General features: G+C 39.7%; 1 protein-coding gene across 2 annotated transcripts; it reads left to right on the top strand.

Annotated features, from left to right (window-relative positions):
* Positions 1 to 5,266: 5,266 nt before the first annotated feature.
* bgnb (biglycan b) lies at positions 5,267 to 27,617 on the top strand. 2 transcript variants are annotated; one of them, XM_054796964.1, is made up of 8 exons: positions 5,267 to 5,519; positions 15,208 to 15,472; positions 22,516 to 22,628; positions 23,215 to 23,428; positions 23,529 to 23,639; positions 25,399 to 25,492; positions 25,577 to 25,715; positions 25,815 to 27,612. In XM_054796964.1, the coding sequence occupies exons 2-8, from the start codon at positions 15,223 to 15,225 to the stop codon at positions 26,010 to 26,012; spliced, it is 1,119 nt and encodes a 372-aa protein (XP_054652939.1). In that variant the 5' UTR covers positions 5,267 to 5,519; positions 15,208 to 15,222; the 3' UTR covers positions 26,013 to 27,612. The 2 variants fall into 2 exon arrangements, with proteins under 2 accessions (XP_054652939.1, XP_054652949.1); XM_054796974.1 differs by having other exon boundaries at positions 5,321 to 5,402; positions 25,815 to 27,617.
* Positions 27,618 to 27,759: the final 142 nt, after the last annotated feature.

Here is a 27,759-nt window from a genome sequence, read left to right on the forward strand (position 1 = left end):
CTTCGCAGCCTGTCACATTCGGGTATTTTCATATTTGACAGGCCTGCCTCTCCAGTGCCATTCATCATAATGTGTGTGACATTGCTGTTAAATCCACATCCCATCCAACAGATGTTTCATATCTCATCGACAGCCGCAGAGTCATTTGTTAAAGAGAGAGCAGCATGGTGCTTTTTCCTCTCAGATGCTGCGTATGTTTAGCTCGTGCCTGCATGGAGCTGTTTGTTATCACAGGATAATTCTGCTCTCAGATAGATTAAAGGTGCTGTCATCCTTGATTACGCAGCTGCCCAGAGGGCCTTCACGTTCGAACACACTGCAGCCATTACTGTATATCTACAGATACATAGGTCCACATTTTTTCACTTTCAATCCGATCCCTATATCTGAATTTGGTCTGAATTTGTTCCAATACCAGAGCTTTGTTTGCTTTAATATTATTATTCTCATTATTGTTGATTTTATGAGGCTGTAATATATAAAATATCTACATATCATGGCAGTTAAAACAATTCAAGTCAAGTTTTTATCATTTTAAAAATCATTTTTTAAATTGTTTAAATTATTTCTTTTTATTTTTTCATTTTGCACTGAAAAGGATTACACATAATTGTACAATGACAATAAAGATTGTGATTCTGATGTCCCAAAAGGCAAAATATAATGTCAGAAAAGGAACAAGGAAATCCTGTTAACAAGAAGGTGTCAAATATTTTTTTCACACAGCAGCCATGTTGTGATTAGGTATGGGCCATATACAGTCATCCCTCGCCACTTTGTGGTTCAAATTCCGCGGATTCTCTCAATCACGGTTTTTCAAAAGTATATTAATAAATCATGCTGTTCCGTACTTGAATACAGCACATTATAAATGAAAATATACAATTAAATATGCATATTTAAGCAAATGTTAGATATTTTTTTGCCTGAATCAAGCATTTTCAAGCATAAAAACGGCTAATTGCATGCATATACGTACAAATACAAGCATTCAAAAGGTGTATTCAAAGACGCTGATGATATGTAGTACTCTACTCTGGTCACTAGGTGGCAGTAATGTTCTTGTACTCGGTGAGGCACACCAGACGCCAGACTTACAGACCCTTTCCAAAAAAAAGTTTATTTATTTCCATAATTCCATTAAAAAAGTTAGACTTTCATAGATTATACATTCAAGGCCCACAATTTAAACAATGTCAAGTATTTGTTTATTTTTACATAATTTGAGCTTCCAGCGCATAAAACCCACAAAAACAGGAATTCCAAAAAATCCAAATACCTCGAAGAAACCACCATCTACCTCTCAATTTTTGCAGAAAAAAAAGAGAAAGAAATAAGGATCACATCAAAGCAATCAAAATATGGTACTTTCAAAGCGATACTTGGTTGGGAATCCCTTTGCCTTAATCACTGCCTCCATGCACCGTGGCATTGAGGCAATCTGCCTGTGGTATCGTCTGGGAGCTGTCAGCTCTTCTTTGTTTTTGGGTCTGGTGCCCCTCATTTCCTCTTGATAATACCCCATAAATTCTCAATGGGCTTTAGCACTGTGATGATTGGTGCTTCTGGCGGTATGGGTACGGGCCAGGCCCTGCTGGAACATTAAATCTGCTTCTCCATACAGATCCTCAGCAGAAGCAATCATGTGGCATGAAGTCCTCTAAAACATTCTGGTAGACTGTTGCGGTGACCTTGGATTTAAGAAAGCAGAGTTTCCCACCATTGCACACCAAATCATGACTGACTGTGGATATTTCACACTGGACCTCAAGCAGCTTCCTCCAAACCCTTGGACCTTGATTCCTGAATAAAAGGCACACTTTGCTTGCATCGGAAAAGAAGACCTGGTACCACTGGCCAATGTCCAGTGACAACACAAATACCACAGACAACACAAATAATATATAATATGATTTTTTTCCTGGTTATTTCACATTGTTCTGGCCACTTTTTGCATGGCAGAACCCGTGTAGATGAATCATTTCTGCACCAAATCAGTTCACCAACAAAAATCACAAAATGCCACTGCTGATACAGAGAAGCAAGCTGAAAGGAACACATGTCTACATGAATGAGCATCTGACAAAATGCAATGCTGACATTGCCCAGAAAGCATGGGACGTAATAGAAACATGGGAAAAGTCAAGGCACTTGGAGCGCCAACTGCAAAAGCTACATCAAGTTATAGATAGATCATAGATCTACACTATATGCAGAAATTATATATGAATTGTAATTTTTTACTCCAGTATTTACATATGTATTCTTAATTTCCTTACTTTGTCTTTATCATTTTATTTTTTTCAACACCTTACTTTCTTCTTTCCTCAACACTGCTTCATTTATATTGACCATTTATTTATGAATTGTGTGTTTGTCAAAATGTTTATTCTAGTACCTATTACTTGTCTATCCTTAAAATCTTTACTTTTTCCGACATTTTATTTTATATTTAACATGAATTGTGTTTATTGTTTTTCATTTCACTTTTATCTTTATGTCAACATCTTTATTTCTTTGTTTTCCTTTAACATTGCACAAGCTACAATGTAACTATTAACTATTAACTGCTACTAGTTATTATTGGTATTATTATTAAAAGGTGTCGAATGAAATAAACTGTACTTCTTCCTACTCCTTTTCTGACATGTCGAATTGTGCAATGTAACCACGTGATGTTCCTTCGTGTAACTTGTTAAGCATGTCCGGAACAAATAAACAATGCCATACCATCCCATTGAATTGCTGCTCTGTATTAATGATAAAATACTACAAAGAATGGGGCACTGCTTCCTGCATAGTCACCACTGAGGTCACATAGAGCTAACAAGTGGATGCACTGTGCACTAATACAGTGTGTGGAGACCCAGAGGAGAGAGAGAAAAAAATGAGTTTAATTTGAATGCCAAGCCCTCTAGCAGCAGACCAACACCATAATCAACTAAGCCACAGCAAGAGAGAGAGAGAGAGAGAGAGGGATAAAAACAAGAAGCACAGCAAAGCCTGAATCTACAAATTGAGAGTGAGAGGAAGTTGAAAGAAAAAGAATGCTATCTGCAAAGATCTCGATCCACACTCCGTCCCCCTGCGAAACAATCCCCCCCCCCAGCCGAGCATCAGGCAACAACACGCATAGTCCGCTGTTGGGAGAACAGGAAGTCACTGTTGAAATAGACGGTGGGGATAAATAATGTGATGTGACACGCAAAAGCCCACAACAGTGGTGCTCAAGGACAACATGTCAAGCTGAAAATGCTTGTGCGGCTGGCGTTGAGAGAGGTGGGAAAAGCTCCCAGATGGTGCGGCTCGCCAAACACATTTGCTTGTTCTGGGCGCTGGCAAACTGGAGAAGAAATCAGAGAGCCAATGAGGGAGAGCGGTCATCCTGCCAGACAAATATCTAAGAGAAAACTGTGAGAATGTGTCTCATTACCACCATCCCACAAATATATTCTATCCACCGTCTTAATGGAGTCTGGAGGTGACACCATGTCTTCTCCATGAATTATAGTATTGTTACACAACCCTCTACTGTATGCACAGCTAAGAATAAGTACAATAACACATCTCCAGAGCAACGAGTGGACAGGTACAGTATAACCGAGGCTTTAACAGCTAAAAGACAGTTCATGTTTGATATTATTTTTAGAATTTCTTCCAGAGAGACTCATGAAATACAATAAGCACAACAAATTGCATCATAATCTGACTTATTTCACCAAGCATGCACAATGTCTGGTCATCTTAAATGGGATTTATTTCCTATATTAAATTAATAATTATTATAATACCGTAAATGCGCAATCTGCATCAGATCCGGATATTTTTGTACCCTGCATTCATTGCAATTTGACAGAGATATTTATTTTAAAGATTTCATTCATTCATTCATTCATTTTCTGTGCCGCTTGTCCTTATTCACCCATTTAATGACATTGTTTTGCTATTTAGATTTTTTTTTCAATACAGTTGTTAAAGGAAAACTGCTACTTTTTCCGGGCTCACAACGCTTCAGGCCACCACCGAATGGTAACGCTACACATTGGAGCTGTGGCCACTGCTGCTGTGTTTTTGTTTTTGGCTTTGGTAAAGTTAACGCCAGGTGTAGCTTTCCTTTCTATGTTGCCATGTGAAATCGGTGCGCCCAGGAAGGAAGTTCCGGTAATGTTGAAAACGACCAAAGTATGACAAACATCTGTAAGTATTGCATGTTATCACGAACGTGCCTGTTGCTATGTGGTTCTAGCATGTATAGAAAACCATAAAACCTGATTGGAGGTGTTTTAATAGCGGGCTTTCTAGGCGGAATAGGTGTGTCCCATTACGTACATTGATGAGCTACCTCTTTTTATCTGTTTTTATATCTTTAGAATGCACAGAAAAGAGAAAGACGTGTGTTCATGTGTCACGTAAGGATCATGGATGATGGACAACATCCCAAAAATAGTCCAGTTTTCCTTTAAATTAACTCACATTTGGACAAGAAACTTCCTGTCCAATTTGAAGGATGCAAAAAAAACCAAATGCACATCAGTAAAAACATATAACTTCCCTACTTATGTTTATAACAGGGGTGTCACAATGCACTCGGGTCACGAGACGAGACGATATACGAGATACGAGTTTAACATTACTTTTAAAAAGTATAACCAAAAAGTATGTGACAATATATTGCAATCGACTAATTTAATATCTACGTTAGACTCTTCTGCACTCTGTGTGTATGATACCGGCCCCACATCCGCCCACCGAGACAAAGAGATTGTATGACTGACAAAAGGGCTGTGGTTGGAATTTTCCTTGATATACAAATGCACTGCATCATATACTCAGAGCTATTTCTAATATTTCAATTTAGCTAAATGAGAAGGGAAATATATTAGCAACACAGTTCAACATCATTGCAAACTACCATAATAATAATAAACATAATAATAAACTATATTACTGCTTTGATACGCCTGACAGTGAGCAATAAAGTGTATAATGGAGCAAAACAACATGGGCGAGTTAACAAATACTGTACTGTATGACTTCAAATGACATCTCGACTTTTAATTGGCTGCGCTGTCTTTAAAATGCTGTTTGTCTTGAAGAGAGCAATGAACCTGTCAATGACAGTCATAGCGCTCCAACAGTGTTCATCAGTTACAACAAACCCGTTTCACTCATAATCAGTGTTGCGACCCCCTTTAAAACTCTAACACGCTTATTTTTTCATAGGGCGGGAATTATAGTTAAGAGACTACTTTACTTCTCCTCCTCCTCCATCCAAAAAAGGGGGAGAAAGGAGGCTGGCTTGATGACTCTATGGGCTGGAAGTCCCGACTCAGTTCACAGTGGCACACGGTGGTGGAGGAGCAGAGGCTGGATGTCCACAGCGAGGACCACAGAGAAATACTGTAATAATCCCTGAATGTGATGAACATATAAAACCAATAATCTGCAGGATAATCCGGCGCACAGAGGGAGGCAACACTCTTGGAATTTGGAATTAATTTCATATTTCTATTCAAAAGGTAGGGAAAGATACATTCTCCTTTTTCAAAAATGTCAGTCCTCTGATTGTAACTTGATTATTTTTCATAGTGATAAAAAAGCTGCACAGAAATTGGAATGTTTTAACAATGTAAAACTTTTACATTCTTGTTGTCAAAATGATGGAATAGAGTGTAAACACCTCTGCACGCATGGTGCAATATACAACAAATCCCTGTAGTGCAAAGTATTTTTCATGAATTTTCATTTTTATTAACTTTCCTCAAAAATCTGCCTAGCATTTGCATGATCTGAGCCACTAAAACCATCTGACTGTATCCCATGGTCCAGATTTACACTAGATGGCGCAATCTGTCGCCTGAGAGGAAATAATTATTCTTACGAGTTCACACGAGTTTCTTACTCTGCATCAAGTGAAATCAGCACATCCTTGTCTGCTCATCACACTCGAGATGTAAAGCACTGTCGCAACAATTTTGTCCACTTATGCATCAGTCTCTCTCAGGTCATAATCAGCCCCTTTTTGTTATGTTCAAGTGTCATACGATAAAGGTTAAAAAAAGATGATCATAACCGGATAATTAGCTTGTCCTCACCGTCCTGTGTCCTGTATTCTTACTCAAAATGTGATGCAAACACTTTTCAAGGTAGGACCGTCTCGCCTGGTGGCCCCGTTCGCTGTTGTTACTGTGAACTCACGTCCAGCGTGTGAGCCATTCATGCCAGTGAGTCACCTTTACTGGGCAAAGACAGAGCAAACAGTGTGATGTCGCTGGTCAGACACTGAAAATGAAGCATGTCTGTTTCCTGCCCATTTTACTTTGCCTGCTTATTAGCCAGCCTGTGGGTTGGTACGTGTCTCCATCCACCTGTTTGTCTCAGCAGCCATCTCAAAGTAGCAGTCAAATATTATTTTAATTTATATGACCAACCAAAAGTACTTTGAACGGGTTTCATCTTCTTGCATGCATGTTGTGGAGAGAAATATGCTTCTGCTGACTGCTGGTTCTTTTGTATGCAGCTCTGCTCTCTGCTCTGCTTTGACTTTGTCTCTGCAGCCTGCCACCACATCCAAGCTCAGCCGCCTCAGTGGAGCTGCCAAACAGGTCCTTTTTTTAGGGGCAGCAGTCACCAAATTACAGCCGCTAGGGCACTTAACTCGGAGACCTGGAGACTTCTACTGGACCCGCCTATAGTTCGTCCTGTGTGAACTGCATTTGTGTGTACGTGCTGTAACCTCTTAGTTTGTTTGCGCTTGCCTGCGTGGACAGATTGTTAAAAAAGAGAGGTCAGCTAAACCAACCGCTTTCAAGGAGGGTTTTTTGGAGCAAAACACCTCTATTTTGTATTTTTGCAAGTGGCAATGTGTTTGGCCCACACAAAAATACTTGTGCGTTTTACATTTGTGTTGTTTCAGCTTTATTGGATTGCATTTTATATTGCATTCCTGTTCAAAATAACACAGACCTGTTAGAAAACACCTTCTGTAAGGACAATAAAACCCCATGGTGCAACCCAGCGTAATTAGATTTTCTTAGATTTCTACTGCGTGACATTAGAAAACTAAATCTAAAATGTTTTTAATTTGTGTGTTAAATGGTAGGAGAGCCTTGACGTGGCATTTTTACTAAACTGTCTACACCTCCTTGGCTCCACTCTCCGTCTTTGAGCTTGTTGATCATCTGCTCATATGTTAATGTTATTACTAATCTACCAATTGACCGACCTCCCAGCCCAGCCTTTTCCTCAATACCGATTACCGCCTAACTACCAACCAACTTTCCAATTTAACTATCTACCTATCGTACCATCTTTCCTCCAATTACTGACCTATCTACCCACTGAAGCTTTTCCTATGTATTTATTTACCTAATTACCTTCTTTCTCACACACTTTACAAATGGCTGACCTACCTCCCTGGCTCAACACTTTCCGAAAATCTTATTCATTACCTTTCCTTTACCAACCGATGACAAAACACTGCAGTAAATACCAACTTATGAACCTTATCTACGTTTCCAAATCACTACCCACCTACCTATTTACCTACTTTTCTAAATATCTAATATCAACCCAACAGCCTCCCAACTTTTCAGGGTGGTGGTAGAGACCAATGACGTGGCAGCTTTGGCTGAACTCACAATCCCATCTTGACTCCACTTCGACTCTGTATCATCTAATGGTTTGGCCCGTGTGACTGAGCCACAGAGAAAACAAAATAGCAAAACGGCGGCCTTTTTGTACATGCATTTCATTCCCGCATTCCCTCAATCCAAGTTAAAGTATTGTACAGCAAGACAGTGAAACCGCAGTTGCTTCTGTGTATGGGATGATTATTTTCCTTGAACGGCAGTATTTATATGGAAGTGGATGAATGAGGCTACGTTTGAGCATTCATTCCAGTATTGAATCCAAATCCAAGGAATCATATGTAACAGTGTGAGTTAATGGGCAGGGACTCATGAGATTCTCCTGACTCACTCACAGTGGGCTCTATGCCAGGATAATTACTTGCCACACAGACAGACATATATCTTAAATAGATAGCATGACAAGGGAAAAACCTGCCTTCTGGTAACAACTGCTGGATAAGATATTAGTGATGGATGGAGGGTGCATGACAGGTACCCACCCCTCGATGGATGATGGATAGTCCACATATAAAGCTTGAAGCTAATCTCATAAACCTTAAACCACCAGTACACATGGAGGCTAGTGTTCACTAGATGGCTTTCACACCCTTCAATCATCTCATTCTGTTAAATACCACTAAACCCCTGGAATGCATTCTTCTATAAACTTTTATACATGTGATGGCAATTTCAACCAGGAACACCTTTCCAGGGTATATGTCACAAATTGGTTTTGAGCTGGAACAGTAGGCGGGGAAGATGGAGAATGAAGAGTTATGATGAACATCCAGACAACTGATGATTAGAGCCAAATGTATGTGGACGTTTCAAGACACAATCGAGCTCCAAAAAGAGCCTGACTGAGGTGTGGTCAGGGCTAATTTATTACTTTCATTTTGGACGGATTAAATTTGGTTAACTTGATATTACTTCCATGTCTCGTCGGCCAATTCCTCTTTTTCTCGCAGTTGATCATTCCCCTGTCAGAATTCATATTGCATCCATTGGCGTCTCATTGTCTCATCAGTTCACAGTTTATTAACTTTATGTTTTTTTTAAGTCTTCTTGGCTCATTTCTTATTTCCTTTTCGTCCATACCACTGATGTTTTGTACAGTACAGCGTTCAGCAGCATAGTTCATTTTTAGGGGTTTAAGCATCACATTTTTCAGCTTCTACAGCCATGTGAATTCCTCCTAGATGCCACCAAGGCGACCATTTCCCTTTCAGTTATTTTTGTTACACCCATGCAAACATAGAATCTCACATAAAGCCGCCAGTTTGTTTACTAGTACATTTGACCTTTGCATTAGAACATAGCTAGTAAAAAATGTCCTTCTTGGTTTATTTACACCTCACACCAGAAGTTTCATGGCTCAACTGGATAGAGAGAGGCGAGGAATTCTCAGACAACAAATAAATATGGTGTTCTCAGCCAGGATGGCTGCATGACAATGGGATGTCTCATAGTTGTAGTCTTATCACCATGTTGTGTTAACAGTTACTGTGAGAGAACAGTAGTCTGCTCTTGCTTGCTTTTATTCCAGTCCACCTCATTTGGCGCCACAGCCCGACAAAAGGCAGACAAATCATTGGGTTGAGCATCTAAAAACCTCAGATTAGGGCACACATTTTTAGACTGACAATATATTTGTGATATCTTCCATAATTTTGCACTGCACATGTTGCAGAAATTGTAGGTGTCCTTTGGTGTAGCGTTCCAACTTTTCTCTGTGTGTCATTGTGCACCGCTGTGCATGCGCCATAGCTGTGTCCTGTTGGCTGCATTCTTCTGACCAAGCCAAGGCTGCTGGTGTTTTTTCTTTGCTGCAAAATGGTATAATTTTGATTCTATTTATATTGCAGGGAACAGACAAAGGGGCCAGATCAGGTCCACGTCATGTAGGCTTGTACTACTCATTTAAAGTAACAGACAGGAACAATAGAGTATATTTGCTCCAAAGCTAGTTACTGTATGAAGTAAAATTTAAAGCTGTGTGCCATGGGTGGACCACCAAATTTTGGTCCCTTGTACATTACACATTATGCTCCTTCTACTGGATGCATTTCACACATAAACACTGTGTAAAATAAGATAAATACTTGCAATACAGGTTACAGGCCAAGTGAGCGTTTACATGCAGAGCTGGCATAGACATTCGATGCCACAACAACTGGGGGTGGGGCACATGGTCAGAAAGGCTTTGACCGTGTTCAAGTCAATTTGGATGCATTTTTACAACAACTAGTGGCATTTGGACTTATAAAACTTATAAAATCAAACCCTAGTATTATTAAAGCCAAAATTGGGACCGAAAAGAAAATTGTGCTGCTGAAAGGTGGAAAAAAAGAACTTTGCGGTAGTATGGTGGATGAATTGTGTTTAGTGTCAAGATTTTGCTTGCACGTTATTGAGGTTTATTTGTTGTTTGCACAATTTGAAATATTTAGATATTTTCTATTCAGCTGACTTGGAAAGTAGGCCGCACGGTGGCCGAGTGGTTAGCATGTCGGAAACACAGTCAGGAGATCGGGAAGACATTGGTTCGAATCTCAGCTTGAGCATCTTTGTGTGGAGTTTGCATGTTCTCCCCGTGCTTGGTTTTTCTTTGCGTACTCCGGCGTCCTCCCACATTAAAAAAAAAAATGAATGTTCAGTTAATTGGCCACTCTAAATTGTCCATAGGTATGAATGTGAGTATTAATGATTGTTTGTCTATATGTGCCCTGCCATTGGCTGGTGACCAGTCCAGGGTGTACCCCGCCTCTCGCCCGCTGGGATAGGCTCCAGCTTATCCGAGACCCTAACGAGGAGAAGCGGCATACAAAATGGATGGATGGACTTGGAAAGTACTTTTTAAAGTTCATATTTAAATTAGTTATGTATTTTATTACAGTTTGTGGGTTTGTATTCTTTATTTAATCCTGTTTATTTATTTCTTAGTTCAATTGCTAATAGATGTTGTTGAAATAAGAGATTTGCAATTAATACATTTTTTGCTTTGTTATGCAGCATACATTGTGTTTGTTTAGTTTTAGCAGTGTGTGTCATATGGTAGGCCACACAAAGTCTTGTTAAGGGACACAAAAAGCCTATAGCCCCCCTATTTACATGCACACACGGCTAGAATTCAGTTTAAACCAGCTTTTTCTCACTTTATTCGACAGTCATTGAATGCACCACCGTTATAGTAGTGTGAAAAAGTGTTGGCCCCCTTGCTGATTTCTCATGTTTTTGCATGTTTGTCACACTTAAATGTTTCAGATCATCAAACAAATTTAAATATGAGTCAATGACAACACAACACAAAATGCAGTTTTTAAATGAAACTTTTGGTATTAAGGGAGGAAAAAATCAGAACCTACATGGCCCTGCGTGGAAAACTGATTACCCCCTGTTAAAACATAATTTAACTGAGATTAATTGAGTTCTACCAGTCTGGAAAAGGTTATAAAGCCATTTCTGAAGCTTTGGGACTCCAGTGAACCACAGTGAGAGCCATTACCCACAAATGAAGAAAACATGCAGCAGTGGTGAACCTTCCCAGGAGTGGCCGGCCAACCAAAATTACCCCAAGAGCGCAGCAACGACTAATCCAAGATGTCACAGAAGACCCCACAACAACATCCAAAGAACTGCAGGCCTCACTAGCCTCAGTTAAGGTCAGTGTTCATGACTCCACCATAAGAAAGACACTGGGCAAAAATGGCCTGCATGGCAGAGTTCCAAGATGAAATTACTGCTGAACAAATCTCATCTCAATTTTGCCAGAAAACATCTTGATGATCCCCAAGACCTTCAGGAAAATACTCTGTGGTCTGACAAGACAAAGGTTTAACTTTTTGGAAGGTGTGTGTCCCATTACATCTGGCGTAAAAGAAACGGCACAATTCAGAAAAATAACATCAAACCAACAGTAAAATATTGTGGTGGTAGTGTGATGGTCTGGGGCTGTTTCGCTGCTTCAGGACCTGGAAGACTTGCTGTGATAAATGGAACCGTGAATTCTGCTGTCTACCAAAAAATCCTGAAGGAGAATGTCCGGTCATCTGTTTGTGACCTCAAGCTGAAACCAACTTGGGTTCTGCAGCAGGACAATGATCCAAAACACACCAGCAATTCCACATCTGAATGGCTGAAGAAAAACAAAATGAATACTTTGGAGTGGCCTAGACAAAGTCCTGACCTGAATGCTATTGAGATGCTGTGACATGACCGGTTCATGCTTGAAAACCCTCCATTGTGGCTGAATTACAACAATTCTGCAATGATGAGTGGGCCAATTCTTCAACAGTGTTGTAAGAGACTCATTGCAAGTTATCGCAAACACTTGATTGCAGTTGTTGCTGCTAAGGGTGGCCCAACCAGTTATTAGGTTTAGGGGGCAATACTTTTCCACACAGGGCCATGTAGGTTTGGATTTTTGTTTCTCCCTTAATAATAAAGACTTTCATATAAGAACTGCATTTTACATCTACAGAGGTAGAGACTACTACAGATGGACATTTGTAAAATATCAAGAAAGCATTTTTGAAAAAACGCAATATACATAGCTTAAGTAAACCTGCGTTTTAAGAGAATGCTAGCATTTCCCACAACGTCAAACTCAACAAAGGACCCTGAGAGCACATGTATCTTGTGTGAAGATGATCTACATCAAATCTTCTTCTGTAGGAAGTTCAAAGGCCTTGGACTGCATGGCAAAAAAGTTTGCTTTGGCAAAATTAGGAGCCTGTGAATTACAGTATGTCTAAGATGCCACGATGAAGAAGAGCACCATAAAAAAAGCATCCCCTGCGATCTTCTCTGCCTCTTCACGCCAGAGGTCCATAGTTATCAACTGGTTATCAACTGTCAAGTTCTTTGGGACATAAACCAGCCTGCACTTTAAACGTCTGAGAAGATCGCACAGGACGATTTAGCAACTCAGCTGCAGTAGATTTTGTTGAGTTTTATTTCACAACTCAACTATTTACAGGAGCTCAGGTTAGGTTGATAACAAAGGTTAGGTTGATAGGAATAGCATCAATCTACTACTCAAGACTAAACGCAGCCGTAACCTAGGAACAACAACAGTTGTTATACATCAGTGGTCGCCGGTCTTCTCTCGTTACCATCATTTCAATAGTTGTGACAATGATCTTCAAGTAGTACCTTTCGTTGACCAATTATTTACTTTGTACAGGGTCAGGCAAAATGATCTGACACATTTGTAGGTTAAATAAAAGGCAAATAAAGTAAAAAAACAAGAAAGTGTTTTTATTTTCGAAAAGTACATATAATGCCATTCTGTTTCATTATGTTTTAAAAATTAAATCAGTCAAATGGGATCCATTATTGTCCACACACTCGATGCAGATCCAGTAGCTCTGAAGTTGGTACCCCATAACAAGATGGTGTTTCGGGCTGGTACGGGATCATGTCTACCAAGATTGAAGTGCAAACGGAACGCTCGTTGTGTTGCAGTTACAGATTCGTTTGTTGTGATAAACGTTTCCACAATGAAAGCGCGATGCTCACCAGTCCAATTCATGGCAGCGACTGAAAAAGAAACGAAAAACAATGGCATTATAAAGAAACAAAGCAAAATGGCATTATACGAAAAACAATGGCATTATTTGTACTTTTCGAAAATAAAAACACTTTTTTGTTTCTTTACTTTATTTGCCTTTTATTTAACCTACAAATGTGTCAGATCATTTTGCCTGACCCTGTACAACCATCTAGCATCATATAATGCATGTCATAGTTATGTCACACAGGTATCAAGTCAATTTTCCATCATAATTTGTATCAGGGCACTTTAAAATAAAAAAATAATAACAAATAATAAAAAAATAATAATAAATTCAAATAAATTTATAACAAAAATGGTCATACTCTTTGATGAATACACGTACAGTCGTGTGATGCTTATTTTTAACAATATGAAAGACAAATTTGAGCAAACACTTAATCTTCCAAAAAAAATCTTCAGAACTCAACAAAAGCTCAGGGGCCCCCTCAACCATGGCGCCCTGTTATAAGATTCCAACTTTGACTCCCTGCTTACAGTATCTTACACTTTTTTGCAGTGAGGATACTTGTCAACAGTTTTCTTCATCTTAATTATGTTACAAACCAGAATGGGCTGCTGGTGTGGATAGCATGCAAACCATTGGCACCATAACATGAACAACCGTTCCAGCACACTGTGGGATGATGCGGCTGTGGATGAAAAAAGCAGTTAACACGACAATGTTTAAGATTAAAGGGTTTTAGGTCACCCTGAGGTCCAGCGAGAGGCTGCGCTTCACTTCGTGGGATTAGTGTCTATGGCGGGAGACCACAATCGATGGCTTGCGGGCCACATCCGGCCTGCCAACACTTTTCATTTGGCCTGCAAAACATCACTCAAATAATATAAACCATTCGGTCTAACTAGAGACGTGCTCCTTCATGCAGTGCTTTTTCCGCTCTGCAGGGGGCAACAGTGAGGCGAAAAAGAAAAGTAGTAACTTTGACAGAGTCCATTTTCCCCATTTTCCCCTAATTATAAATGGGTGGGGCGATTCTGGATTCCATATAAATGCTTTTTAAAATTTTAATTTAGTTGAATTTTTTTAACGATGCCATCTGGCCCTCACAGTGTCTGCCGAGAAAAATTCTGGCCCTTGGACAAATGTAACTGAGGACCCCCTGTTCTGCAGTCAGAATTTCCAGTTGCAAGGGTCAATTGGCATTTCAGTAGTCACTTATTTAATTTTTAAAGTGTCTGCACTATAATGTTGGTTGGTCAGCCAAGGCAGGATAACGCATGTCTGGAGAATTCAATAAGCAGTGTACGCATATGCATCCTTGACATCACAGAGCCTGGGTGCATGTCTGCGAGACAAACATGCACACACTTTCACTTGCTCTTAGTGTGTTTCCTCTGTAAATGAACTGCATCTTTGTTAGGCTGCGCTGTTGCAATAATTTCCACGGGTAAGCCCACGGAGAGAGCTGACCTAAGCTCGGTGTGCAGGAAGCAGACAGCGACATTTTGTGGTTTGAGTGGCTTCAATTCCCTGAACTGATTTTTGGTGTGGCATAAACATTCAGACTGTGTAGTTTAGGATCATCAGACCGTATCATATTATTACAAAGTCCATTAATCACTGACAACTATACATAGCTCACAAAGTCCTAGCAATCACTAACTGCTGTAAGGCAAAAGGAAAAACATTCGCTGTTGGTCCGCATCTCTCACAGGAACTTGAACATGGTGGGCTGCAAATGATGGCATCAATAGTTTTACATCCAACCAGTTCAAGCAGAACAGAGGAAAGCAGAAAACTCTTCTGAACATTAAAACGCATGCAGGAACCTGCACAATGCAGCTTCATATACTGTACACACATGGTTTTGTATATACTGTAGGGAGTTGAGGTAGCATGCAGTGTACATGCCAATTCATATGTCTGCATGCCTTCAATGATCAAAGTATCAACAAAATGTCATTAGTGAAACCTTTATATTAAAACATTTGGGTTTATTTATTTGCACTTTGTCATACGCCTAACGGTACTCTCCTTCACCTCTTCTGTTTTTCCAGGTGTGTCAAACAAAAATGCAGCCCTGTTGTTCTTTCTTGCTGTTACTATGCGTGGCCCAGCTGCTCTCTCCCTCCACTGCCCTGCCCTTCGAGCAGAAAGGGTTCTGGGATTTTGCCTTGGACAGTCTGGACAGTATTGACATGATGGCCATGATGAAGGATGAGGAAGAGGGCTCGGCCATCGAAGAGGTGCCACCGCCTGATATGCCCGTATGCCCCTTCGGCTGCCACTGTCGACTCAGAGTGGTCCAGTGTTCTGACCTCGGTCGGTGAGAGTGTGTGTGTGTGGATGTGTGGGTGGAACATGGAAATGTATCTGTGATACTTGTCAACACAAAGTGTGCTCATTTGTCAGAAGGGCCCGTAGGGAAAGCAAATGTGATGAGTGAAACATGACTGACTCACACACTGACTGAAAGTCTGAGCCTTGCATGACTCTCATGCCTCAGAGAGCAAAGTCATCTTTTGTTCTAATATCAAACAGAGGAATTCATCCTTTGGGATAATGCAAGTGTATTTTGACAAGGGGAGGCTTCTTTTAGAGGGATCTTCTGTTCCAGATTTTGTGTGCTGACAGAGAATGGAAGACGAGGAGTTGGTGCATGAAAAAATCAGAGCTTTGGTGGGAACCGGGAAAGTTGATGGACTGAGAAGGATCAAACGAGTGAAGGATGGAGTTTGAGGGCAGAAGAGAAGAAAAACAGTATAATCTTGACACTTACATACGTCGGGTGGAGACAAGCTAGTTAATGTTGAGGGCCAAGAGATCTCACAAAATGTACACATGGTTAAACTGCATATTATGTGGACATTCTCAAAAGCTGAATGTAAGGACTTGCTTGTCCAAAATGTGTAATTATTTCTTCAGTTTCCTTTTGGATCAACGTCTTTAACAACCAAGACGTCCAATTGCCTACATTTCAACTTTTGAGTACCTGCACTATATGGACCATGACCTTGATCTACACAGACATTCCATTCAAGCCATTCTCAGCAATATGAACGTCACAGTGGCTGTTTCCCATGCACACGCTACTTTATGGAGAGAAATTTGTGTCTTTTTATCCAAGAAAACAAAAAAAAAACATTTGAAAGCCAAAAAAAAAAAAGATTTGCAAACAAAAATAATGTATTTGAAGACAACAAAAATGTTTGCAAACAAAAGAATTTTTACCCAAATGATAAAAATGCTTCTTTTGTTTACAAATCCAAAAATTGTTTATGTCCTGAACTGTGTGTCCTGAACTTTTCCGGCAGTTCCGTTTGCAATTTGGCAATTTTTGTTTGCGGTTCTCATTTTTTATTCGCGCGTTTGCATTTCACCAACATTCTTGTGGGCGGGGCCTCGTGTGAACTATGTTAGAAGCCTTTTTATTGGTCAGCCTCGAATTCTGGGCTGACAACTTCTGCCCTCAGTTGCACAGATGAGCTGAAAAATCTTTCAACACAGCGGCGATTCACAGGGAGGAAAGAATGACTTTAAAATGTGAGTATAGCTTTTTTACTCATTACATCTAACACCATATATGTAAAGCTTAGTGTGACGTTTGAAACTTAAATTTGTGTTATAACACGAGAATGTTCGTAGTGTTCGTTGCTAATGGCTCTTTGAAATCAATGTGGCCACCAGGGAAATAACCAAAACACGGCAAATACTGTAATTATTACATGTTATTATGAATGTACCTATTACTATATAGTCATGGAATGTATGTGAAACCATAAAACGTTATTGTAGCTTTTTGGAGGTGTTTTAATAGAGGGCTCTATAGACGAAATAAGTAAATCCCATTGCCTGCATTGTTAGCTGTCTCATGATAGCCTTTTTTTCTCTATTTAAAACGCACAGAAAAGAGAAAGTCATGTGTGTTTATGTCTCACATAAGAATTATGGATGATGGGCAAAATTCTAAAAAAAAAAGCGCAGTTTTCCCTTTATATGACTGTGGCGTAGTTTATTATTATTATACTATACACATGTACAATGACATTTAAAGCAGCTCCTTCACAGTGGAAGTATAAAAAATCTAGAAAAATATAGACACACATATTTACAACACTGAAGAAAGTAATAGTTAAAAAAGATAGCAATATAAATAAGAATAAGAGAGATAAAAAAAGAGATAAAAATAAGAGCGATTTGGCGAATGACAATGTAATCCAACTGTTTATTTACACTGACTTACAACAATAAATCAAGTGAAGAAAAGTCTACATTTACTGAAAGTCATCTCATTCTTGTTTACAAACATGGTGGCATGAAAAATATACTCGCTTATAGCATGATTTGAAGAAAAACAAACATGTAAAGGAGTGACATAATTGGAAGAAACTAATAACTATGAGTAGTTCTATGTCAGAAACGGAAATTAGAATTATGATTAAGGCCGTAATGGTGAAGAACCAGAGATTTATAAATGCTGGACATTTTAAAAAGAGATGAAGTTGTTTTATACTTTTCATAAGAAAATATGCTAAGTTCATTTTGTTAAGAGATGCAAGTACCGTAAATTCCAGTGTATAAGTCGCTACTTTTTTCTTAAACTATGAACCCTGCAGCTTATTAGCTATGCGGCAAATTTATGGCAAAATTCTAATCTTGTGACATCTCCTTTACTTCAGAACTATGACTAACTGTTTGAATACTGTGCCACTCGGGAGTCAGTGAGGAAACGGTAAAGTAGCTCTTTTTTTGGAAGGAGGCAATCACGAGCTATTATTGCACTCACAAACCATTGAAAATCACAGGAGGTCATTATATATACGGTAACAGTATTATAGTAATATGACAGTCTGACTCACAAAGAACACTAAACTCATCACACAGCAACTTAACACTCAAAAGATACGTATACCTGAGAAATATACATGCATGTACCAATATGAGGTTGAAATGAAAAAAACCCAAGTATTTTAAAGATTTCCCTTAACGCATTGCGTCTGAGCAATGCATTCATTGGGGCGCTGCAGTGACGTCAGCCTTCCTCTGGGCTCTGGGCTCCTCTGGCAGCATTGCTGCGCCATTCATCCATTTTCTATGCTGCTTGTCCTCCAATGACGAAATGCATTATGGGAAAACGTCAATGTTTTTTTTTTTACAGAATAAATAGCTGAGAGTGCAGTTAATGGTTAATTAACCGAAATCGAGGTAGGAGGTTCAATTAATCGTGATTTTGATTTTTGCCAAAATGGCCCGGCCCTAGTATATTGTTACAGATGTAAATAGACAGGAGTTATGCAGTTATGTTTACATCACTCTTGTTAATGTGATCTTGCGCTTACTTTACTTTGTGCTTTTCAGTTTAGAACATTCCAGGAGTAAATTGGCTTACAAGACAATTTCGAGGACAACTGGCCAGAAAGAAATATATGGAATGGAATAATAAAAACGTATCTACAGTTTGGAAGATCATTAGTTTTTTGACCTTTGTAAAATAATTATGTGCTGAAACTACTGTTGTCATTCATTTCCTCTTCCTTCATTGCAACGATTTCGGAAGATGATCTGCTATTCTAATTAAAAGGCAGTAGACCAGTTGTTTCAAATCCTGCTTCCCCCACTGCTCCTTACTGCTGTTGTGTTAGGCAAGACACTTCACCCACACTGTCCCCAGGGTCGCCCACAGTTGATGCTGATCACCAAGATGCTGGCCTATGATAGAAATCACTACCACGATGGCTACCCACTGCTCCTCAAGAGGATGGCTACAATGCAGGGACAAATTTTGCTGTACAATGTACATGTAAGAAAGCACAGCCATTTATAACAGGATTAGAAAACTATATCAAGTGCTATATTGGAGGGACAAGGGACTATTTCAAATAGTAATTAAGTCTGGGTATTTATATGAGCAATATTTACAGATTACATTAGACAAAAGCAATTTTTTTTAATATATTGTGATTGTGATAAAAAGACACACATTTCTCTCCCTACTACCTCAGTTCAGCTGTACAATAAATAAATCGAACACCATTCTTGTAATGAAAGGGTCTCTGGGGAGTTTAATCGTTGGAAAGTAGTAGAATATGAGGTTTCTGGCATGACTTAATGCCTTGTATTATCTGTTCTGATTCCCATTGTAAAAATAACATACAGGAAAGGGACCGAAAGTTATAATCAACCAATATAATGATTTTTTTAAAACAACATAAAACATGATATTCATGACACTTTTATATCCGCTATTAATTATTTTGGAAGGTTACCAAAATTACAAAGAACATTTGAATCTGACCAAAGAGATATTCATCCTCCACATTTACCGGTATGAATTCGACTTTCTCCATTCAACTGTCTGTGTTTAAACGTAATGGTTTTGTTGATTCATCACTTTGCAAACTCTCTGTATTTACTGTGGAACCCTGGTGTTTCTGCAGAGGATAAATGTGGAAGCATATAATTTCCTGAATGCTTATTTAGAACAGATGTGTGTTCAGCGGTGGCGTCTGTCTCCTCTCAGTGTGCATCTCCACATGATGTTAAGTATTTGTATGGAGGGGCTCTGGGGTTGCAGAGGGTGCTAGTTTTGTCAGTTTTTGGTGAACCCTTTGAGTTTTATGGGCTTTATGGGAGAAATCTGTGGTGTTGGGTTGTAGGGTGCTGGAAGATTCATTTCATCAGTGACTTTGTTGGATGTTTTTCCGACTTTGTTTATAAGCACTGTCAGCTTTGATGCTACATTCCACATTTGAGGGCATCCAGGTGGTAGCACGCATGCTCAAAGCTGCTCTGGCATGGATACACGTTTTTGCTCAGAACCAGTCTGGAATATATTTTAGATATAATGCTCAGGAAGATCCTCTGCAGGGATGCATCTACTGTATGAGTTAGGCTGCCACGCAACTTGCCGGCAAAGCATGCATGGGATTTGAACCGAAACTGGATAGCCCTGCTGAGTTCGATCCTATGCGGTGACACAGAGGGTGCGGCTCGGTAAAGCCAAAGCCATATCTAAACTTAACTCTGAATGAACAGCTGTGGCTGGCAGATGTGGTTGGTGCCACGCTGGATTCCAGTGTGCCAGCTGGCACTAGCTACTCAGATGACCCGCTTGCATCATGCTCGTGGTCCGGATGAGGTCCACTCTGGCCGGGATTCGATTTTTGTGGTCACTTTGAGCAACTGACCGCATTTGATACATACACTTGGCTCTATGATGTGGTTAAAGATCAAGACTAACCAATGTTGTTCTACCCAAATTACTTCATGTTGAGGCTCAGGTGTATTTGTCAGATATTGGAAACGTAAGTGGGTGTTCAATACAAACCATGCACACCTCAATAGCAAGGTATCATTTTTTTCCAGGGAATCAGCACAGAAAACTAATGCTGGGATCATGGTCAGCGTTGCGTGGTTTCTCGGTGTGTGTGCAATGCATGCATGCAAGAATTTAAGAAAATAGACTAAAGAGATTTTCACCTTGTGAGGACTGATACAAAATGCACCCCTAAAATTTTACAACGTCTTGATTAAAATGAAATCACCAAAGTGACAGTCATACAAGTTTTCTAACATACGCCAATATTTGACTTGGGTTGAAAATTGGAATTTCAGTGCGTGCAATGTAAAGCGCTCCCTTAAAGGTCACCCCAACTTGTCAAACACACATAAAGTGAGGAAATAGCACACATTTTTTTTTGCATAAAATACATATAAATTTCATAGATGTAAGTCAATTAATTTTCAAGATAATAAACTTAAAGACAGCCCCTATGCTCTGTAGCCTCTAGAGCTGTGATGTTATCACAATAAGTCATCCATAGTGTTTTTTATGTAGTCACCTATAAACGTCACAAAAGTTTTCAACAAGCTTTTGGGCGTTTTTGGAGAGAATGCCAAGACATTTTGTTGCGGGAGGGTGCAGTAATGGCAGGACTCACGGTGTTTGACAGTGTGAGTTGGCTGAAAGACGAAAAAGAGCTGGTCAAAAAAAAGCACCATCGAAGTGGTCGTTGTTATGCTAGGCGCATTTCAACGAAGGAGGAAGTTGAGGAAGTTTGCAGTGTTGCCAGAGAGCTGGGATATAAGATACTAGAGAGACAGAGCTGTGCATAGCATAAAATATCCCTCCAGACGTCTGACAAGGACAACCGGCCACTTCACCGTCTCAACTTCAGAGACGGAGTCCGACAGCCGGCCCACTGAAACCTTTGAAATCAACGCCTAAGGCTAATAAACCAAGTGGAAACGGTTGAAAAGCGAAACAGATCTAGAGTATGTAAAGCAGTGTCATTTTGTATCTGAAGAAAAGTACCTCTGCTCAAGAAAAAAAAATTTAAAATGAAAATTTGAATACTTCATGAAGGTATGCATGAATATGAATGAATGCATTTGTGTGAAAAGGGCATTTCAAATGCTATGCTAGTGGCATTTAGGAGGACTGATAGCTGGTCAAATGTAAACAGTAATGCTGGGCCTATAACATGTCATATAACATTGACAATATTATTTATTGGGAATAAATACAAATGACAGTGTTATTATAGTATATCAAGCCTGAACACACACAACTCTGTCACAAGGCAACACAAGACTACAGCAGCAGCAGCTCTCCTCCTCCTATGACGTCACAGCTCTACACCAAGTTGATGCATCAACTTTGAAATTAAATTTCTCAAGTACATTTTAGACCCTGTTTACATACATAGGATGAGGTACTCTACATGTCCCCAGTATGTGTTTTAAAGAAAATCCTGACCTTTTATAACCTTTGCTGTTCCTGATGTCGTTAACTGCACATTTTCACAATTACTTTGCACTTTATTTTTCTAAGGAAGCCAAAAAACGTCACTCCCCTTGTCAGGTATCAGCTCTACCACGCACAAATTAACACACAGCTCGCAGTGTGAGCTTATGCCACCTCCTTTTGATTTGCGGGAGCTTTACGCTGATAGTCCTTAAATCGCCGCCTCTGTGACTTTGCTCAAATGGAAACCAGACGGAAAACATCTGGTGTCCCCATCTGGTGTGTGTGTGTGTGTGTGTGTGAGTGTGCATGTCTTTGTCTGCGACAAACCATGACTGTGACTTATGTGCCGCTTTGACGTCTGCAAGTGACCTCCGTGGTTGTGTCTATGTGCACCTCTCATTAAAATAATAGCTTAGGAACCCCAAAGTGCTCATTTAACATTGTGTGGCACTGTGATTGGTTTAATTCTCAGGCCTGAGAGAGGTTTTAAAACACACATTGACTTCTTATTTTCCAAAGTGGCTGTACAGTGAAGACACACCAGCTTTTAAGGGTAGTCACCCGAGGAAGTGTTTAATGGCGTATGATTCCCTTCCGTGTTTTTGTTGGTCTCCAGGTCTGACTGAGGTGCCAAGTAAAATTCCTCCTGACACCAGGTTCCTGGACCTTCAGAATAACCATATCACCGAGCTTAGAGAGGATGACTTCAAGGGTCTCACCAATTTATATGTAAGATAATCACCCTGTGTTTGTATTCCCTCCTGGTTACATAACCCACTCAGCTTAGATTGGCTTCACTGTTAGTGTGAAATATCATGAAGAACTTCCACTTCCCAGATTTACAGTATATCCTTTCCTTTTTTCTCATCCTCCATACCTCGCTGCGAGAGCTTTAATTGTATGAAAAATGAAGTGTCAGGCCAAATGGGAGAAGTCAAGCTCACATCATTGTGTCTGCTTCTCACTCCTTAACAGCATTGCAATAACCTCATTGAATTAAAGCTGAAATATGTCACCAAAAAATATGAGAATGACTGGTCACTCACGGCTGTCTGGTATTCACGTACATGTACCGTACACACACAAAAATGCAGTCTGAGAGAAGCGACAGTTTTCTGTAATGTTGTTATACATCCAATCATAGCCAACGTTGGTAGCTAAACTTTGTCAAAGTGCTATAATTAGTAAACAATCATAATTAATTAGTGTTTTTGCGTGTGGGGCGGAGTTTACGTGGTCAAAGCAGGAAGAGAGCGGATTATCATGCTTATAGTTTGTATTTGCATAAGCATTACTATGACTTCCTTTTTCACAGGGCTTATCTTTGAGGAACAACTACATCTCCAGAGTCCACCCCAAGGCCTTTGTCCCTCTTAAGAGCATGCAGAAGCTCTACTTCTCCAAGAATCTTCTGACCACTATCCCCAAAAACCTGCCGGCCTCCTTGGTGGAAATCAGGATCCATGAGAACCTCATCAGGAAGGTGCCAGCTGGTGCCTTCTCAGGACTGGTCAACATGAACTGCATAGGTCAAAAATACTGAAGTGTTTTTGTCCCTTCACTTCCACATTTATGATGGATTTTGATGATTAACGACTATTTTGACATGATGTTCCTTATATCTTGCAGAAATGGGAGCAAACCCCATCCAGAACAGTGGTTTCGAGCCCGGTGCCTTCAAAGGACTCAAACTGAACTATTTGCGCATATCAGACAGCAGACTGACTGGAGTGCCCAAAGGTAACTCGATAAGGCTGGAATGCCAAATATATTCATTCATTCTAGAGACAACATGATGAGTGAAGAAGGTTTCAAGTGTGACTCTCCTGAATCCTCGGGGCTTTCTGTGGAGTTTCTTCTGGGTTCTCCATTTTCCTTCTACAGTCCAAAAACATCTTGGTAATGTTATGTTAGTTAATTGAAGACTCTAAATTGGCGTGAGTCAAAAGAAGAAAAGGGTGGCTACATGGTCTGGATTCTTGCTGGATTGCTGGAAAACTGTGCAAATGTTGTATTAATTCTTTTAAACAGAGACAAACTTCGCCAAGGCTGAACAAGTTTTTAAAAAAATAGTGGAGCCTCTATTTTGTTTGTTGTTTGTTTGTCCATATGGAGGATGACAATAAGACGGACATTATGATATTGGGTGAGTGTGAATGGTTGTTTGTCTATATGTGCCCTGCGATTGGCTGGCGACCAGTCCAGGGTGTACCCCGCCTGTCGCCCGAAGTCAGCTGGGATAGGCTCCAGCATGCCCCCGCGACCCTAATGAGGAAGAAGCGGTATAGAAAATGGATGGATGGATTATGATATTGGGGGTGGACAGTTCCTTTGAAAAGGTCTTCCTTGGCCTGTGCACCGCACCTCTACAATTTCTTATGTTCTTAAATAATTCATAACTGTCCTACCGTTTTCTGTGCACTGTGTTAAAATGTTCTAAAATTCCACTGAAACACCAAAACTAGTCGCGGTCCAAGACTTTTGCACACTACCATATTTTCAAACATGCAAGATGTCCTGCTGCAATATGATATATTTCAAGTGTAAATAATTCAACAAGGTCTCACTTCCAACCCTGCAAGCTTCTGCTCTGAGCCCACAGGCCAGAGAGCATGTTTTGTTGAAGTCTGGACACAGACAATGTTTTCTATGCAAGGTGTAATTCCACAACACTCCATTAGAAATGTGCACAATACCAATAATCAATGTTTGCTCAGGCTGTGACAATGTAAAATATATAATAGTAGAGCTTAGGGGTACGTGTGTTTTGCCTTAAGCCAAGCCTGCTGTGACAGTGCATCTAAACAGGGATAGACCGATACTATGGTATATTGGCCGATATCGATAACAATCCAATTCCGATAGCAACCACCTTTCTTATTACAGTAATAGATTTGCATAAACATCTCTTAATTTTACATTTTTTTAAATTATTATTTTATGAGAATGTAAATTATGTAAAAAATTATTAAATTAAAAATAACCATTCATCTGTGCAACTAATATTCTGCTCCCCTGAAGGAAGAAATTAAATTGCTCACATCACTCAAGTTATGCAATACCGCTGCTCATTATTGACACTTTAAAAGCATGGCGCTTTTAATAGCATTATTGATTGATCACAAGACCCAATAGCTCCTTTCAATGATTCAAAACGGAATCAAGTGAAAATTTGTGCTCAGGTTTACGTCTGAGTCTTAAAACAAATATAAAAAGAACGCAAATTCTCGTGTACAATAAGATACTAGCAAAACATTAGCAATGTTGACCATGATATACAGTATAACTAAACATACAAATAATAGAATATCCACTTGAAAACATACAATGGAAACAATACCTGCCCTCTTAAAGGAAAACTGCACCCTCATTTTAAGCATTACCGCAACTTCCTTCAGGCGCATTGATTTCACATAGCAACATAGAACCCCCCCATCATATACAGTCTCCATAGAGTCCTTTGCTGTGTCGTCTTGTTGTGATGATGCTTGTCTTTCAGATCTCCCTGAGAGTCTCCATGAGCTTCATCTTGACCACAATGAGATCCAGGCCGTGGAACTTGAGGACCTCAAACGCTATAAGAACCTGTTCAGGTAACCTCCTGCTAGAAGCATTTTATGCATTTCAACAGGGCCACTGGTCAATTCACACTCCTGGTTCTTATTATTTTGTTCCAGGTTGGGTCTTAGTTTTAACCACATCCGCAACATTGAGAGCGGAAGTCTTGCCTTTGTGCCAAGGCTGAGAGAGCTACACCTGGACAACAACCTTCTCTCCAGTGTTCCCAAGGGCCTCCCAGAGATGAAATACTTACAGGTGAGTCTACAATACAATCACCCTCGTTCATTTCAGCAAGATAACAAGAACAATGTGTCGTAAGTGTTCTTCTGGGTGTTTGGTTGTTTTGCTTTCAAGGTTGTGTACCTCCACTCCAACAACATCGGCAAAGTGAAGATGGATGACTTCTGCCCTAAGGGATTAGGAACAAAGAGGGCTTTCTACAACGGCATCAGCCTCTTCGCAAACCCTGTCAACTACTGGGAGGTGCAGCCTGCAACATTCCGCTGTGCCAGCGACCGGAATGCTGTCCAGTTCGGAAACTACAAGAAGTAGAGGAGGGTAGTTTGCTTGGAGATGCAGAGCAAGAGAGGCAAATTTCAAAACTACCAAACTATTTGGAATAATTACAATTTTCTTTAATAATTATATTCATTTGAATAGAAGAAAGTGAATAAAATAGACAGAATGTGGCAAGCAAAGAACCTACAGTTCTTCATTTGGAAGAATGTTTGGTGCCTGCCAAAATAAAAGAAAAAATTTTTTTTTTGTTTTTTCCATGGCACAATGTTGATGTCTTTATTGTGAAGATAACTAGTGAAAAAATACAAACGCCACACGGGATAAGGTTTAAATTTAAGGTTTAAATCAATGTTCATGAGTTTGTTGAAATATGGAAGAGTCCATCTTGTCTTCAAATTCTGCAATTTACGGTGTAATAATTGGACAATTGTACACGGTCCATTTTGCAACAAACAAGACTGACAGAAACATCAGATGCTAATTCAAGTTTAGATGGTTCATTCACACATTTTCTTTGTACTTGGGGTTCACTTCACGGAGCAGCCTCCCCTCAGCAGTAAACATCTTTTTTTTTTATTGATCTGACTGAACCTCCAGTCTTTTCTGTGTCAAGAGTCTCTCCTGTGCTTTTTAGGAATATTTCGCTGTCTGTAAGTATTGGTTGTGCCCCAGTTAGAGCAACACACACATCAGCTTTGCTTTGGTACATTGAAGGTATTGTGTACACATAGTGCTGCAAACGAAAGTGGCTTTAATGCATTGTTTTGCACAGTTGTTTCTATTGAGCTCTATCTGCTTGGTAGTGCAAAAGCGCTTTGGCCATAGATATGTTGCCCTGTCTCAGCTGTGTAATCTGACAAGCTACTGCTGCATGTGAATAAAGACATTTCTAACCTGCTGCATTAAGCCAGAGAGCAACACCTGGGTTGAATATCATACTGAAGAACCAATAAGGAGGGGAACATTTCAAAGAATGAATCAAACAACATTTGGGTATTATTATTATTATTATTAAAGTATAATTGTGATTATTATTCTAATTGCTATGCCTTGGACATGATGTCATTGGGTCCTTGTTGGATCTTAAATTCGCCTTTTACACATACTGGCTTGAACACAGGAATTTAAATCCATATTTTATGTTAAATGGTGCTATATGTAATTTTTTCAGTGTAAACCATCACAGAGTTTAACCAACATTATCAACAGAATGCAAATAAATTATGTCAAAGATGTCTATGTGCCATTTTGCAGAGATAGGTCTGTCAGTTTAAGTCAGTTACCCATCCACCGATCCCCCTCATGTCTATTTTGGACACACGGCTGACGTTGTTGTTCTCGTCTGATTTTGGATCAACATTTGCAATAAAAGTGACTGTTGTAATTGTTAGATTAGATTCATCTCAAGCACCCTCCCCTTCTCTCTTGAATCACCATTGCTCACTGTCAACACAATTCAAGTTTAAGCTCCAAATATGCATCACACACTTATTACATGCATTTAAAGTATAAAATGTTTATGTACTCACCACTAATGTGTGATAGAGTAATAATGTAATGTAACAGATTAAATATGAGTCACGGTTTTACCTTTAGCCTAGTCGTCAGGGTAGCACTAGAGGCTAGGAGGGTAGGGAAGGCATGTTTCCAAGCTGCATCTATGTAATCCACACTCTTTACCTGTTGTAATTCGACTAATGACGTAGAAAATATATTAACTTGGCTTCATCTCCCTACAGGTTTTGAGGCCGTGTGAATAAGCGTTTGATGAAATAACATA

The sequence above is a fragment of the Dunckerocampus dactyliophorus genome, chromosome 1 (assembly GCF_027744805.1).
Source record: "Dunckerocampus dactyliophorus isolate RoL2022-P2 chromosome 1, RoL_Ddac_1.1, whole genome shotgun sequence".
Lineage (NCBI taxonomy): Eukaryota > Metazoa > Chordata > Actinopteri > Syngnathiformes > Syngnathidae > Dunckerocampus > Dunckerocampus dactyliophorus.